Consider the following 17,262-nt stretch of genomic DNA (forward strand, 5'->3'; position numbering starts at 1 on the left):
CAATGGAAATGTCACTATAGCTTGATTAGCTCAGACTCGCTAAGCATAATAGTTGTTGCCTATATAGGCCTATTTGATACTTTTAAATCATTATTTATTGACGTTCTTGTCTCTCATTATCATTAAATCTATACTAGGTAGCTAAATGGAAATGATTTGTTTARCGTAGCAACATTGAATGAATAAAATTATTAGGATTAACAACTTGGTCAAAACATGAGAAAATAACTAACGACCAGCGGCTTGGGTAGCATCTTCAGAATGCAAAWACGTATTTACTCATTAAAATAATGTTTTTATAAATATTTTGGCAACCATTATATAAAAGCAGCAAGGCCCTCGATCCCAGGGATTATTGTGTGATAACTCCCTCCCCTAAGGGCTGTTCTGCTGAAATATTTAACTCGTTTCAGGAAGTGTTATGGCTGTTGTTGCTACGGTGGCGCAAGAGGGAAAAACAGTAATATTGCCGCTTTAAAAAAAAAGAATGTTAGGGAGTATGCAAGCGCAGAACTTTGCTTCACCTAGCTGATTTCTGCTATGAACAAACCAAACCTATGTATGCTGACCCTTAACCTACACTGTGTTGACAGGACAGAGTACCACATTTTGTAAACAAAGCAAGTGACATTTTGAGCCAGCTAGCTACTTCGACAGTTTTGATAAAGAAGACTGGTAGGTTTTGATACGTTATTGTAAATAACTTTTACAGMCAATATCTGTTTTGAATTACTTTGAACTACTTTGTGGTGCCCAACAACTAAGAAAATAGTTATTCTGTAGTACGCAACTATGCGTTAGCTAGCAAGTATGGTAACTTTACTWATCAATTTGTTGGCTACTGTCAGCTATCAACCTAACTAGCTAGCTAGCTAGGTGAGTTGTGTGCCTTCTTTTATACCTCAGTCAATGAATGGTTGTGTGCTGTATGCGAGGTAGGAGACAATTTAAGGTTAAAGGGGTAATCTACAGTTCAAACAAATACTCCAAAAAGGGAGGAATGCCAAAACACGAGGGAAAGGAAAAAAGTGAAGTCTTCAAACCCTTGAATAAAGGACACTATATATACACACAGTACCAGTCAAAAGTTTGGACACACCTACTCATTCAAGGGTTTTTCTTTATTTTTACTATTTTTGTACATTGTAGTATAATAGTGAAGACATTCAAATTATGAAATAACACACATGGAATCATGTAGTAACAAAAAAAGTGTTAAACAAATCTATTTTATATTTGAGATTCTTCAAAGAAGCCACACTTTGCCTTGATGACAGCTTTGCACACTCTTGGCATTCTCTCAAMCAGCTTCATGTGGTAGTCACCTGAAATGCATTTCAATTAACAGGTGTGCCTTGTTAAAAGTAATTTGTGGAATTTCTTTCCTTCTTAATGCATTTGAGCCAATCAGTTGTGTTGTGATGAGGTAGGGGTGGTATACAGAAGATAGCCTTATTTGGTAAAAGACCAAGTCTATATTATGGCAAGAACAGCTCAAATAAGCAAAGAGAAACGACAGTCCATCATTACTTTGAGACATGAAGGTCAGTCAATCCGGAAAATGTCAAGAACTTTGAACGTTTCTTCAAGTGCAGTCGCAAAAACCATCAAGGACTATTATGAAACTGGCTCTCATGAGGACTGCAACAGGAAAGTAAGACCCAGAGTTACCTCTGCTGCAGAGGATAAGTTCATTAGAGTTACCAGCCTCAGAAATTGCAGCCCAAATAGTTCAAGTAACAGACACATCTCAACATCAACTGTTCAGARGAGACTGCGTGAATCAGGCCTTCATGGTCTAATTGCTGCAAAGAAACCACAAAAAATACTTGCTTGGGCCAAGAARCACGAGAAATAGACATTAGACCGGTGGAAATCTGTCCTTTGGTCTGATGAGCGGAAAATGTGGTTCCAACCGTGTCTTTGTGAAACGCAAAGTAGGTGGACGGATGATCTCCGCATCTGTGGTGTGAACTGGAACTGGAAGACGCTGTCGTAGGCGTCGATCAAGAGCATCCCAAACATCCTCCGTGGATGACATGTCTGGTGAGTATGCAGGCCATGGAAGAACTGAGACATTTTCAGCATCCATGAATTGTGTACAGATCCTTGCAACATGGGGACGAGCATTATCATGCTGAAACATGAGGTGATGCATGGCGGATGAATGGCACGACAAAGGGCTTCAGGATCTYGTCACGGTATCTCTGTGCATGCCATCGATAAAATGCAATTGTGTTTGTTGTCTGTAGCTTATGCCTGCTTCCCTGAGATAACTTCTGCACAAACTGTCAGAAACTCTTTGGTTGTACAAAACCACACATTCATCAGCTGTTCAGGGTCTGGTCTCAGACGATCCCGCAGGTCAAGAAGCCGGATGTGGGCTGGCGTGGTTACACGTGGTCTGTGGTTGTGAGGCCGGTTGGACGTACTGCCAAATTCTCCAAAATGACGTTGGAGGTGGCTTATGGTAGAGAAATGATCATTCAATTCTCTGGCAACAGCTCTGGTGGACATTCCTGCAGTCAGTATGCCAATTGCACGCTCCCTCATACTTGAGACGTGTGGCATTGTGTTGTGTGACAAAACTGCACATTTTAGAGTGGCCTTTTATTGTCCCCAGCAAAGGTGACCTATGTAATGATCATGCTGTTTAATCAGCTTCTTGATATGCCACACCTGTCAGTTGGATGGATTATCCTGGCGAAGGAGAAATGCTCACTAACAGGGAGGTAAACAAATTTGTGCACAAAATTGGAGATGAATACGCTTTTTGTGCTTATGGAACATTTCTGGGAACTTTTATTTCAGCTCATGAAACATGGGACCAACACTTTACATTATGTGTATATATTTTTGTTTAGTGTTGTAAGTCATTTTAGATAGATTCATGTCGGCAGCAACTTGTGTATTCCATAAGCATCCACACCAAATGTTACTTAGTTGTTAGTTAGTCAAATTTTTATCATGTTATACTGTTGGTCGAATTTAAAGTATCTTTATACACTAGTACTTTATAACTATCACATGTCAAACATAGCATTTTCTATTTGAGGTGTTTTATGTTACGGTGTATAATCCAACAGCCTTGAGAGGCAATTCAATAATTATATGTATTTGAATACACATCTTTATTATTCTATATAAAATACTGGGATAAACTTCAAAAGGAATCCATACAGAACTATGCTGCATTTCAAGCTTTATTAATGCCATCTACAAGGGAGACCATTCAGTGCAACCTAACTCTATAAAGAAGTCAAATACCTCCATGTTAGTTGGTGCTCCTGACTGTGTTGTTGAAGCCATAGAAATAGAAGGGGACCTGCAGTTCTGTTTTGGAAAATATACATAAGAACCTTCCATCTCAGTCATAATTTGGAAATGCAAAGGAGTGCCAATATATCTTGTGTTAAGCACAAGGGACTAGAAACAKAAATGTGCTTATAAAACCCTATTACATTTAGCAGAAAACTTACACGTTTCCCTGCACAAAACCTTGAAGTTAAGACAAGGTAGAAGGTCAAATTTGTATTAAAACTTGTTACCTGCATGCCCTCTAGACACACATCTTTCACATATTTATATAAAAATTGCCTGACTGRTCTAGGCTCAGCTAGTCCCTCTGCTGAAAACAACATATGGCTTCTACTGCAGTGAGGTGAATTGTCCYAGTACTAATACAGCCCCTCTATTCCCTCACATGTCTACTGTGGCTTACACTAAGCCCTCATCACRAAAAGGCTTGTGAGGAAAACACCAAATACCTACCCATTYAGTTAGCGTCTAAGGCTTGTCTTGTCTCCTCCTGTTAAGGTATGCTATGTGAAACCCAGAGGTTTTGTGCTCGTCTTTTTTACATGGGAAAATAAAAAATTATGGCCTTAGAAAAGTACAAAGCAGCCTGACGAAGCGTGTCAGTGTGCAAAATGCTTTTGACTTCCCATTACCTGCATAGAATCACTTAAGAGTATAGAGATAGATCAGAGAAAAGAACAGACAATAAACATTCACACATATACATCCAAACCATAGATACAGTACACAGTACATACAATACCGTTCAAAAGTTTGGGGTCACTTAGAAATGTCCTTGTTTTCCATTAAAACATACATGAAATGAGTTGCAAAATGAATAGGAAATAGTCAAGACGATGACAAGGTTATAAATAATGATTTTTAATTGAAATAGTAATTGTGTCCTTCAAACTTTGCTTTCGTCAAAGAATCCTCMATTTSCAGCAATTACAGTCTTGCAGACCTTTGGCATTCTTGTTGTCAATTTGTTGAGGTAATCTGAAGAGATTTCACCYCATGCTTCCTGAAGCACCTCCCACAARTTGGATTGGCTTGATGGGCACTTCTTACGTACCATACGGTCAAGCTGSTCCCACAACAGCTCAATAGGGTTGAGATCCGGTGACTGTGCAGGCCACTCCATTATAGACAGAAAAMCAGCTGACTGCCTCTTCCCTAAATCGTTTTTGCAAAGTTTCGAGCTGTGTCCTGTTGTAGGAGGAAATTGGCTCAAATTAAGAGCCGTCCACAGGGTATGGCATGGCGTTGCAAAATGGAGTGAAAGCCTTCCTTCTTCAAGATCCCTTTCACCCTGTACAAATCTCMAACTTTACCACCACCAAAGCACCCACAGACCATCACATTGCCTCCACCATGCTTGACAGATGGTGTCAAGCAGGCCTCCAGCATCTTTCCATTTYTTTGTGAATCTCACGAATGTTCTTCTTTGTGATCCGAACAGCTCAAACTTAGATTAGTCTGTCTATAACACTTTTATACAATCTTCCTCTGTCCAGTGTCTGTGTTCTTTTGCCCATCTTCATCTTTTTATTGGCCAGTCTGACATATGGCTTTTTCTTTGCAACTCTGACTAGAAGGCCAACATCCCGGAGTCGCCACTTCACTGTTGACGTTGAGACTGGTGTTATGYGGGTACTATTTAATGAAGCTGCCAGTTGARGACTTGTGAGGCATCTGTTTCTCAAACTAGACACTCTAATGTACTTGTCCTCTTGCTCAGTTGTGCACCGGGGCCTCCCACTCCTCTTTCTATTCTGGTTAGGGCCAGTTGGCGCTGAGTAGTACACAGCATAGTATGAGATATTCAGTTTCTTGGCAATTTCTCGCATGGAATAGCATTCATTTCTCAGAACAAGAATAGACTGACGAGTTTCAGAAGTTCTTTGTTTTTGGCCATTTTGGGCCTGTAAACGAACCTACAAATGTTGATGCTCCAGATACTCAACTATTCTAAGGAAAGCCAGTTTTATTGCTTCTTTAATCAGTTTTCAGCTGTGTTTTCAACAGTTTTCAAGTTTTCAACAGTTTTCAGCTGTGCTAACATAATTGCAAAATGGTTTTCTAATGATCAATTAGCCTTTTAAAATTATAAACTTGGATTAGCTAACACAATGTGCCATTGGAACACAGGAGTGATGGTTGCTGATAAAGGCCTCTGTACGCCTATGTAGATATTTCATAAAGAAATCTGCAGTTTCCAGCTACACTAGTCATTTACAACATTAACAATGTCTACATTGCATTTCTGATCAATTTGATGTTACTTTAAATGGACAAAAAAATTGCTTTTCTTTCAAAAACAAGGACATTTCTAAGTGAACCCAAACTTTTGAACGGTAGAGTACATACCAACATACAGGTGGTAAATGAGACAGTTTACTATCTTTGGCAGCCAGGTAAGCTGAGAGTTCCAAAATACAAAAATAAGGCTCTCGAAAAACAAAAAGCATCAATAAATAAAAACAGTACATTGTACAAAAGATCTGCTTCTGTATAAAGTGTCGTTGGAGGGCACCGTTGGGATCGGAAGCAGGGCTTGCACCCTGCTGTGCTGAGGAGAGTGTGGTTGGAGAAGGTGGAGGTGGGCGAGGTCAAAGCAGCTACAACCCAGGTCTGCTACTGCGGGACATGAAGCCACCCCRGTTGTGGGAGCTTGCTGGGACTGAAACAGGCACCAGTAGAGCTGAGAAGAGAGGAGATCAGGACAAAGAAGACAAGTGTTAATGAGCATTGATAGTTAATASTCAAATTCGTCTCTATTTGAAGATAACTACTTTCCTCGTAACCGGAGGCTACGACCGAACTCTCTCATAAACATACTTAATTACCAAACAACCCAGCGACATGTTTTATTAACGGAGTGGCCGCAGATCTTTTTTTCATGGATTAAAGGTYCCGAAGCGTCGGGGCATGTGCGGATCACCGTCCGTTCTGCGTATGTGCTTCTTTACCTCTACTTTATGCACACATTTTTGAGGTCTCCTTCCCTTCACATTTCCCACTGTCAATCGTGAATGATAATTTCAAGTTTTACCAACCATTTTATCTCAATCAGTTTCATGGGAATATGCATTTAGATCTTCTTGAGTTATACAGTGGTGTTTTGAATGATGTTCAGTGAGCACATTTTTGAGCAAATGGTGCAAACTGTAGCATAGCCTACCTGTGTATTTTGCCTAGTGGCGCGCCCTGTTGTGTTTTGGCCACATGAAAGAAAAATGCAGTGGTGATTTTATTTTACAGTAATGTTATACTATGATTTTATATTATGTGATTGCAGACATTGATTCAGCTTTGATCTAACTTTATTAAACGAGACCTGTTCGCCAGAGTAGACTGTTCTTAACAAGTAGAGCATAAAGTAGTGAATAAACACAAGCGCAGAAGCTTCGGGATCTTTARTCTGGGTAAATAAAGGTCAGTGAAAAGTCAGATCCGCAGCCACAGCCTTTTAGAAATGATGAGGACCACTGGAGGTGCCTACTGACCTGGRGGAGGGGCTTCTGTGTCAGGCTCCTCCTCATCTTCAATGGGGGAGTGGCCCAGGGGGTGGTGGGCAAAGGAGTCCAGGAAGGAGGAGCTGCTGATGCCCAGACTGATGCCCGTCACTCCAATTCCCAGAGAGTCTGCCAGGAAACCAGACAGAGACTCAATCAGTCGGTCACAAAAATAAATGTGTAGAAAATGTGCACAGTATGCAATGTAAAACGAGGTGCCCACCTGTACCCACAGCTGCCCTGCCAGGACGTCCCTGTCCAATGTTGTCCAGCACCGTGAAGGAGCGGCGGTAAGGGGTGTCCGACTGCAACAGAACCCAGAGTTAAATCTCAATGACTGGGACGCAGGCAAACATATTCCACATTCATCCTTTACAAAATAAACCTTCAAAATATACCAAAATCATGCTGTAGTGGTAATAATGTGTGACTACCATGTGTGACTATAGCCATACCCTGTAGGTGTGGGTGGTGTTGGGACGGGAGAATACGTCCAATTGATGAAGCCGATCCCGAGGAAGCAAACTACCTGCCTCATCTGTAACAGCACTGTGGGCACGACTGGACGAGTGTCTATGCCGCTACACAAAATATAATTGCGTTGTGTTATTAGCAGGTGATAGTATTAAGTGTTTTATCAAGTCAGTTCAAGATGTACAACTAGAATGCAGTTTTACTCGTCCCATACCTGAGTAGGTCTGAAGTGCTGTCCAGAGTGCCTGGGCTCAGCGTCCCCTGAGCCGATGGGAGGAAGGAGTGTGTTCCTGCTCAGAGGCATCGGAGGAGAGGCCAGGCGGTCACTGGCTGTGGGTCTGGAGAGAGTAACAACTCTGTTCACCTTCCACGCTTTCTATAAAGTTACACAAGTCCCTTTAACATGRAGCAGACTGAAATCTCACTCCACACAAGGGTAAATTATATGCTCCACACAGATATTGTTCCACTMAAGGTTCATGACAAGTTCATCTGTTAGCGTACTTAGTCAGTCACACACACACACAATTCCTCACATCCCTTCCCCTCCATTCTGCTGAACAGAACGCCACAAGGCACAAGTTAAAAGGCAWACCACWTTCAAAGTAATCTCTCTGCACAGACGGTTCTCCAGCTTCAGAGCGATAGGAGAAGAAGAGCGAGGAGGGAGGGGTGTACATGGAGGAGGACAGGGACCAGATGTAGATTGGGTAACCCTCTTTAAGTTAACTCACAGGCGCGTCCCACGGATGACCTCATCCATGGAGCCAGCGGCACTGGACTGCGTCAGGCTGGGAACCAGGGGCAAAAGGGTGCGCGGAGGCAGGTTACGGCGTCTCGCCGACTGGGCAGGGCGGGACAGGGAGGAGGAGCTCTGCTCTAGCACCCGGCGAGGACGTGGCTTGCTAGACGGAATCACGGTGGACCCTGGCCTATGGGTCATCACCCTCTCCTCAGGGTCCCTAAGAAGGAAAAGGAAGCAATTAATCTTTACTCAAAGTAAGATATGCATACACACCTACATATCCATAGCTAATAACCGTCTCTACACCTCTTATTTAATAAGACGATAAGAGGTGATGAGTGGTTGACCCCTAGAGTTAGCTCCTAATGCTACACTCTACTAATAAAGATTCTTATACTAAATTATAACACAAAAGATTCTTATACTAAATAATAATACTAATAAAGATTATTATAGTATCAGCAGGAGTATGATCAGTACTTATGGTCTCCATACTGGGCTCTCTCCATCACTCCCAGGTTCCTCTGCTGCAGGGGGATGCCGTGGATGACTATGAGTTCGTTGAGGTTGTGATGTGTCACCGCCGCCTCTACTGTAACCCGACTGGACTGTAGGAGGGAGGGAGGCAGAAAGCGATACAGAGTAAGAGTCATTCAGCTAAAGTGGTCATTCACCTAAAAAAACTACAGCCACCTCATTATCACTACGGACACTTGCACGTCACCTTAGCCCCAACTCAGCCTTTCTACATGCAACCAAGTGGAGAGGACCTACAACCACCCACTTGAGACCAAACAAACAATTAGACAAAATATTTAATTAAGGCAAGAGGTAAAAGCATTCCAAAATTGTCATTGAAACATTTTTTTTTTTAAACAGACGGGTGTAAAAAATAAATAAACTCAACAGTTGGTTAAGAAGTAAGAAAGTGACTAAAATTGGTATGGTTTGAGTTATTCAACAGGCACAAGCACATTCAGTCTAAGAATGAATAAAAACATGCCGCTGTGGGTGGCGTCGATCGGCAACATTTTGCCTCTAGGTGAGAGTTGCATACAGTGGATGATTTTTTCTGCTTTTTGGATTTCCGCCTGGGCTTGTGCTTTGAGCCCCTTGATTTTGTGGTCTTTGGGGGRAAAACGGATGACCAAATGAGAGAGTGAGAGAGAGAAAAGGAGGTAGTAAGGAAGGACAGATTGGTGGTTAGAAGGGTGTGGAACAGACCAAGGAACAAGAAAGAGTAGGGGGCAAAAAGAAGGAAAGAAAAAAGGATTAAAGTTAATGAACTATCTGATAGCCTTAAAACAGAGTGAGAAAAACTCCTGACAGCAGTGGAAAACAATTCAGCATCAGTGTGTGACTGTGTTTCCAGTTTTGAGAACTAAGCCTAAACTCTCAAACTAATCTGAAGGTTATTATAGAGTCCATTCACAGTGCTTAGTAGTAACATATCCTATTGATCTAAATCCTACATCCTAACAGTAGGATTCTCCACTCTGCGGGGAGGTAGACCCATTGGTGGTCCTTCTCCAACCTCTCAGGGCACTGACCTGGGGTTGCGGGGTTCCTGTTAGCTGGGGCACCCTGCTCTGGGTGGGCAGTGTGGACAGGAGCTGGAAAGGGTTCTGAGCATCTGACTGGGATGGGCTGAAGTTCACTGCATTTTTCTCATCATCTGTCAAAAAGAGGATTCAGAATACGGTCAACACAGGCTCAAGCAACAGATTATGCTGTGGGGATGGCATCATTTGGCAATGATGGATTTGTTGGTTTAAAAGTAAATGGCAAGTCTCTTTGTTGAGTAACAGAACTCTAATGTATGACCCAACGTTGCCTATAAGACATTGCCCTGTGGTTCTACCTGACACACAGCCCTCCCAGTGCCTGCGGACCAGCTCCTCCATCCAGCCAAACAGCTCTCGCCACACATCGTCAAACAGCAGGTCGAGGACTGCCTGTCTGCGACAGCGGTAGGGAGACACCGGAGGCAGGCCGTACTGCCGCCGACCAGCCCCCATGCACCCCCGCTCCCACTTGTCATCCCTGTAAAGGTCAAACCATAGATTAAACCATCAACACAACAGACCTGGGCAAAGTTGTCAAATACTGAGCTTGGTTTTAGGTTACTTGGTACCCTTAGWGTAATCCCAAAAGTAGGCAACAAGCTCAATCAAGTGCACCATACTGTAAAGTGTTTGACATGCCCCTATAGATATACTGTAGGGTACTAAACAGGAGAGCCGGGAGGTGACCTACAATTCCCTGCAGTCAAAGGCCAGGTACTCCTCCATCAGGCCTTCAGCCTCGATCACCCTGGGCCTGTCATGACCTCTGGATCCACTGGGAGTACCAGGGGGGTGGTCAACATCCGCACTGGGCCTGGACAGCACAGCCTTCCTACCCTGCACACACAGACTGGACACACAACACGGTTCCTAAAAAGCATCAGTACAAATTTTTGGGCTAGCCAAAGTAGCCTAGCTAGCCTAGCCAGTACATGTACGCCTTGCAAAAAATAAATAAAATAATACATATTATTTTATATATTTTGGGGGGGATGCCTGTTTTGCATGTTATTTTGGCATTAATAAGTGTCACATGAGTTTGCAAGCAATGTAAAAATGTTGTATTTGTATTTTTTATGAGTTAATAAAGCCACATACAAACTTCTAATTTTAGCTTTCTCGAGTAAGGCCTAGCTCAATGCTTTCTGTGGTGGTGGGGCAGCCAGCGGAAAATACGGAGCGTAGGTGTTGGTAACGTTCTCTAGTTGAGCCGTGATTGGCTCAGTGTTCTGTCACTCATTGGGACACTACGTCACCGCCAAATCTAAGGGTAGAGCTCAAAAATTCAAGCCCTTTGGGTGCTGCAATTTGAGTTACATTAGAAGTGCCCATCCAAGAAGGCTCAAGGTCATTGCCCACAGATAAAATGATGTCAAACCACATATCTACAGCAGCTTTGATTGGACTGATCATGTCAACATCATACTTTTAAAATCTTGAATCAAGTCGACAATCTACTGGCAAATCCAGTAGTTTTAATCCTTGTCATATGGAGAGAAATGAAGTGAAATTATAGATAAAATGTATTGGACATTGGACATAAACATTACACAACAAGTTAGAGATTTCAAACTCAACAATGAGTGGTTTGGAAGGAATCAGTGGCTAACTGCAAGCATTTCAAAGCAATCACTAGCCTGCTATTCAGTGGAGTGGGTGTGTGGTCCCAATTCTGGGTTTAAGGGTCTCTTTTCCAAGCTTAAAATGATAAACATTCAAACATGTGGCTGTCCGCGCCGCCCCCCCCGCCCCCCCAGTTGTCTTGAAAAGACCATAAATCCAGATAATGCCAGACTTTGATGACAAAATTTGCCCCACGATGGCCTGCTGCACCCCGCTCTTGTTCAAGTGAGCACAACAAGGGAGTCAAAAAAATGTATTGTATGCTGCTGCATAAATGATGAAATATGCCTGGGAGATATGTATACTGTAGCTAAGAAAGTAATACTAAAGTGTATGTTGTGTAGTAAGCTGTTAGTAGCCCATGTGCCTCACCTTAAAAATGTGGTCCCGTTTCCCCTCCTAATTTCACCTACTGTTCTGACTTGGTGGTGCACATGTAGCCTATAGCCAGTTTTAGAGAATGTAATCATTGAATATTGTAAGAGCTTTCATTGTCTGCTTATATGCCCCCTTTATTTAACCTACGGTTCTGACTTGATGTACAGGGAGAACACTGTAAGAACGGCCGTGTTCTGAATTCTGTCGCTGTACATTTCAAAAGTGCTGAACAAATAGTTATATTGACTACGTCTGTCCTAGCTCGCTCATTAATGTCTTAATCAAAATTAAGGATTGCCTCTTATCCGCTCGTCGACCCCTTATGCCTTTGTTGGTACATCTCAATTGTTAGTAGAAACCACATTTGTTTAAGCAAGTCAGCCATATCAGCTGTGTTTTTTAAGGCATTAAATGTGGCTGAATGAACTGTTTCGCTGCCAGACAAGGCTCCATGATAGCCAAGTGTTGGGACTGCTGTTGGGACAGCTTTATGTAGGCCCTAAGTGTGTCAGAGTTATATTGCAATTAATATATTGTTAAGTGTTGTGTAGTGGGTTTGCTGGCATGCATCTAAAAAAACGTGGGGGGGATTTGCCCCACCAAGATTTACATGCTAAAATCGCAACTGACGCCTTGTAACTTACACACGCTGACTTAAGTAAGTTGACTTGCTGTTTGACAAGCCACACAGTATGTAGGTCACAAAACCACAAAGCAAACGGACATCCATAATTGATGGGTTAACAGCATCGGTAGTCAGTGCTCACTCTGTGCAGGGGCCAGGCTTGTCCTTGTCCTGGGGCTTGCTACTGATGCTGTCCTTTTGTCCAGCTGCACTGCTGCTGGCTGTCCCGGTCCCCTCCCCTGAAGTGGCGTACCACTGGAAGCCCTCGTCACTGGGACACACCAGCTGACTACCCAGAATCCTGTGGGTTCACATAGCAGGGTGGAGGGGGTCAAACAGTGATTACAACCTAAATGAATCCAACCGATAAGAAAATGTATTAAGCCCCCACACACACACACACACACACACACACACTTATCAAATCAAGTTTATTTTATATAGCCCTTCGTACATCAGCTAATATCTCGAAGTGCTGTACAGAAACCCAGTCTAAAACCCCAAACAGCAAGCAATGCAGGTGTAGAAGCACGGCGGCTAGGAAAAACTCTCTAGAAAGGCCAAAACCTAGGAAGAAACCTAGAGAGGAACCAGGCTATGAGGGGTGGCCAGTCCTCTTCTGGCTGTGCCGGGTGGAGATTATAACAGAACATGGCCAAGATGTTCAAATGTTCATAAATGACCAGCATGGTCAAATAMKAATCAGGAGTAAATGTCAGTTGGCTTTTCATAGCCGAWCATTAAGAGTATCTTATTGGGAATGGGGCCCAAGGGCTTTGAGCCTATAATTATGTGGCAAGTAGTTTATTTTTAGGTTTGAAAACAAATCTAAAACAGATTCATCTTAGGTAACTTCAAATTTGACTGTTCTTTTAAGAGGTATCCCTTTATTGCACCCTAAGTACTTTCAGTGATACATTTGCAGGCGAGGAGTGTAGGAACAAGGCTAGAGTGGCACTAATGTGTGACAGTGTGTGAGAAGTGAGAGGTGAGTAGGGTGAGGACCCACCGTAGGTGAGGGAACCTGAAGGCCCACTGATGACACTCATCTTGCAGCCCCCGTAGATGCGCCCCACCCCGCCCCTCATAAAGCTCCTCGTCAATCTCCTCAAACATCTGCTGCACCTKTTGCGACGCCGCCTTGTCAAATTCCTGAGGGAGGGAGAGAGAAAGAGAGGTAGAGAGAGAGGAGGCCCTGCAGAGGAACACTATGACAGAAGGTAGTTGCTTTTCAAGCTAATCAAATATTAGCAGCACATCGTTGAGTTGTTTATTTCACAGCAGGCTACAGTGTGCATGGCGATGGGCTCCTAGAGCTCCCAGGGAACTGTGTGTGTGGCAGTGTATGAGCGATCGTGCTGGAGTAAGTAGTATCATGTGCATATGTTTGTGAGAGACAKAGAGTGTGTGCCTGCACAGGCAAGTTGTGTTTACTGTACAATATAAGTTAGGACTATGACTCTTATGAGGCATTCTGAGGACATGGCTGTGTGTAAATACATCATGGAGTTTTTATAAAGTTTCTGAGGGCAAGCTCTAGAAAGCTAAGAATCACCATGAAGTGAAACCATGAGGGAACTGAACTCTGCAGACAGAGTAGACTGTAAATCATTACAATAAAATATGATAAGGCTAATTTAATGGAAATCTGTATAAAAGACTGTTGTAGCATTCAGCATGGCTAGGCCTAGCTAGTGCCTTCAGAAAGTATTCACAACCCKTGACTTTTTCCACATTTTGTTGTGTTACAGCCTGAATTTAAAATGGATTMAACTGAGATTGTGTCACTGGCCTACACACAATACCCCATAATGTCAAAGTTTGTTTTATTTTTTACAAATGAAATAAAAATGTAAAGCTGAAATGTCTTGAGTCGATAAGTATTAAACCCCTTTGTTATGGCAWGCCTATAATTGTTCAGCAGTAAAAATGTGTGCAATAATAGTGTTGAACATGATTTTTGAATGACTACCTCATCTCTRTACCCCACACAAGTCAGTTAAAAACAAATTCTTATATACAATGACGGCCTACCGGGGAACAGTGGGTTAACTGCCTTGTTCAGGGGCAGAACAACAGATTTTTACCTTGTCAGCTCGGGGATTCAATACTTACATATAAATATACAGCCATGTCCTCAGAATGCCTCATAGGAGTCATACTCCTATAGTCCTAACTTATATTGTACAGTAAACACAACCTGCCTGTGCAGGCACACACTCTCTGTCTTACATATAAATGTATGTAAGGTCCCTCAGTTGAGCAGCRAATTTCAAACACAGGTTCAACCACCAAGACCAGGGAGGTTTTCTAATGCCTCGCAAAGAAGGGTACCCTTTGGTAGATSGGTAAAAAAAGCAGACACTGAACATCCCTTTGAGCATGGTAAAGTTATTAATAACACTTTGGATGGGGTATCAATACACCCAGTCACTACAAATACACATGCGTCCTTCCTAACTCAGTTGCCGGATAGGAAGGAAACCTCTCAGGGRTTTCACCATGAGGCCTACAGTGATTTTAAAACAGTTACAGGGTTTAGTGGCTGTGATAGGAGAAAACTGAGGATGGATCAACGACATTGTAGTTGCTCCACAATACTAACCTAAATGAGTTAAAAGAAGGAAGACTACAGAATAAAACTATTCCAAAACATGCACCCTGTGGCAATGTGGCAAAGAAATGAACTTTATGCCCTGAATACAAAGCATTATGAATACACAACACATCACTGACTACTACTCTTCATATTTTCAAGGAAGGCGGTGGCTGCATCATGYTATGTTATGGCCAAGGATAAGGGAGTTTTTTAGGATAAAAATAAACTTAGAGCTAAGCACAGGCAAAATCCTACAGGAAAAACTGGTTCAGTCTGCTTTCCAACAGACACTGGGAGACAAATTCACCTTTCAGCARGACAATAACCTAAAACACAAGGCCAAATATACACTGGAGATGCTTACCAAGATTAAATTGAATGTCCCTGAGTGGCATAGTTACAGTTTTGACTTAAATCGCCTTGAAAATCTATGGCAAGACTTGGCTGTCTAACAAAGATCAACAACCAACGTGACATGAATAATGTGCAAATATTCTGCAATCCAGGTGTGCAAAGCTCTTMGAGACGTACCCATAAAGACTCACAGCTGTAATCACAGCCTKTTTTCACTTTGTCATTATGGGGTATTGTGTGTAGATGGGTGAGAAAAAACATATATTGAATCCATTTTGAATTCAGGCTGTAACACAACAAAATGTGGAMTAAATYAAGGGGTATGAATACTTTCTGAAGGCACCAYAAGCACTTGAAAATACTCAGAACATAGGGCAATTGAATGGGAAGATTCAGACTGCCAGCTGAGAAGGTGAGGCGAGACTCACATCATAGCCCCAGGAGAACACAGAGCTCCTCTCTGTAGAGATACCCGTCCCTGTGTAGCTGTGGATCCCAGACCAGGACCGCGTCGTGTCTCCAGTAGTGGCCGTTGGACAGTCTGACCGGCGAGAGGCTGCAGATGTCGTCTCCGAGCTGCARAAGAGGACAGACATTGTTTACATGTTGCTGTACATTACAGTGTTGTGTGTTGTCGAGTGTGTGAGGGAATAATTTAGACCAGATTATGTAACTAACTGGCTACCTCCCTCTTTTTTGTCTCCTTGCCTTCACGCATCTAAACAGGATATGTGAAAGCAAAATTGCTGCTCCCTACAAGTGTATTTGGTATCGCCCGTCCGATTCTTTGAGAACAGGTCATACCTGTTGTAAGTGGAGACAGCTTCCTGAAGGTCATGGAGGAGGCGCTGGGGGAGGAAGTCATCGTCTTCCTCCTCTGGGAGAGGGTGATGGTCAAGGCTGCTTCGGGATATGCCCCGACTGCAGAGAAAGGAAAATACAGCTTTATTAAACATGAGTAAGCAATAACATCGACAGATACATTTACATTTACATTTAAGTCATTTAGCTGACGCTCTTATCCAGAGCGACTTACAAATTGGAAAGTTCATACATATTCATCCTGGTCCCCCCGTGGGGAATGAACCCACAACCCTGGCGTTGCAAGCGCCATGCTCTACCAACTGAGCCACACGGGACCATCTATGTTACTACATAGATATATGATTCTAATACTATAGTAGGTTGATATGTATTGTTGTAAAAATACACTAATCCCAAACAAACAAGGAGTGAAGCATGAGGTGGGACTTTACATAATCAATTTAAAGCATTAAACATGATCCTATCCCATCCCTTTGTGTAAGGGAGGCAACTGACCTTGGTGTGACAAATAGGCTGACAAAAATGTGATCTGATCAATACATTCTCATTTTACATTGTCATACGATCATGGACTGTGCATTAGCTAACGTTAGCTATTACTTACCAACAATGTAGCGTTAGTCAATCTAGGTTAGCTAGCTACCAAATCAGTATCTCGAATGACAGAAATTACTGTTAGCAAAAAATGATAAACTTGGTCATTAGCAAACAAGCTTGTTTTACTTACATCTCAAGATTGTGCGATACTAGTCTCCTACTGTATCGCGAAATCATTATCCCTTTTCCGTTTTTATCGGCTCATGCCCTCCTGAGTGTCCTCTCTCGTCGTGCATCCCTCTGATTCCTGTCCCCACTTTGTCTTTTGGAAGAGGTTTGCCATTTTTCCCCGCCCGCAGGTCAATACGTACACACTTGCAAGTTAGCTAGCTGACCTCCTTGTTACTGAACTTATTGAGGCTAACAGTAATTGCAGCTAACTTGCTAGCTAGCTAACTTAGTTACTCTAGATAACTGAGAAAGAGAAGGATTGATCTACAATATAATATTTCAAACAATCCGTGGCCTAAAAATGAAGTATTTTATGTTTCAGCGCAAGTGTAATAATATATACCAATATTACAGCATCCATTACTACTAAAGAGGATTATCGCCACAACAATAAGGATGTTATGGACACCCAATCCATAGGCCTGATGGGAAATGCATTTCTATCTCGTCTAATATGACCTTTTTCGTTAATCTAAAAGACTACAAATCCA

General features: G+C 42.5%; 1 protein-coding gene across 3 annotated transcripts; it reads right to left on the minus strand.

Moving 5' to 3' along the window:
* Nucleotides 1-3,185: 3,185 nt before the first annotated feature.
* LOC111978622 (protein FAM149B1) lies at nucleotides 3,186-17,205 on the minus strand. Of its 3 annotated transcripts, none has more exons than XM_070448508.1 (16): nucleotides 16,731-17,205; nucleotides 15,983-16,099; nucleotides 15,607-15,754; nucleotides 13,235-13,377; nucleotides 12,368-12,526; nucleotides 10,291-10,449; nucleotides 9,896-10,077; nucleotides 9,585-9,709; nucleotides 9,038-9,160; nucleotides 8,530-8,642; nucleotides 8,024-8,251; nucleotides 7,504-7,627; nucleotides 7,271-7,396; nucleotides 7,039-7,120; nucleotides 6,807-6,944; nucleotides 3,186-6,001 (listed from the first exon to the last, which is right to left on the minus strand). In XM_070448508.1, the coding sequence occupies exons 1-16, from the start codon at nucleotides 16,775-16,777 to the stop codon at nucleotides 5,919-5,921; spliced, it is 2,097 nt and encodes a 698-aa protein (XP_070304609.1). In that variant the 5' UTR covers nucleotides 16,778-17,205; the 3' UTR covers nucleotides 3,186-5,918. The 3 variants fall into 3 exon arrangements, with proteins under 3 accessions (XP_070304609.1, XP_023864559.1, XP_070304610.1); XM_024008791.2 differs by having other exon boundaries at nucleotides 8,515-8,642; nucleotides 16,731-17,204; XM_070448509.1 differs by lacking the exon at nucleotides 9,038-9,160 and having other exon boundaries at nucleotides 8,515-8,642; nucleotides 16,731-17,203.
* Between the last annotated feature and the right edge of the window lie 57 nt (nucleotides 17,206-17,262).

The sequence above is a fragment of the Salvelinus sp. IW2-2015 genome, linkage group LG18 (assembly GCF_002910315.2).
Source record: "Salvelinus sp. IW2-2015 linkage group LG18, ASM291031v2, whole genome shotgun sequence".
Lineage (NCBI taxonomy): Eukaryota > Metazoa > Chordata > Actinopteri > Salmoniformes > Salmonidae > Salvelinus > Salvelinus sp. IW2-2015.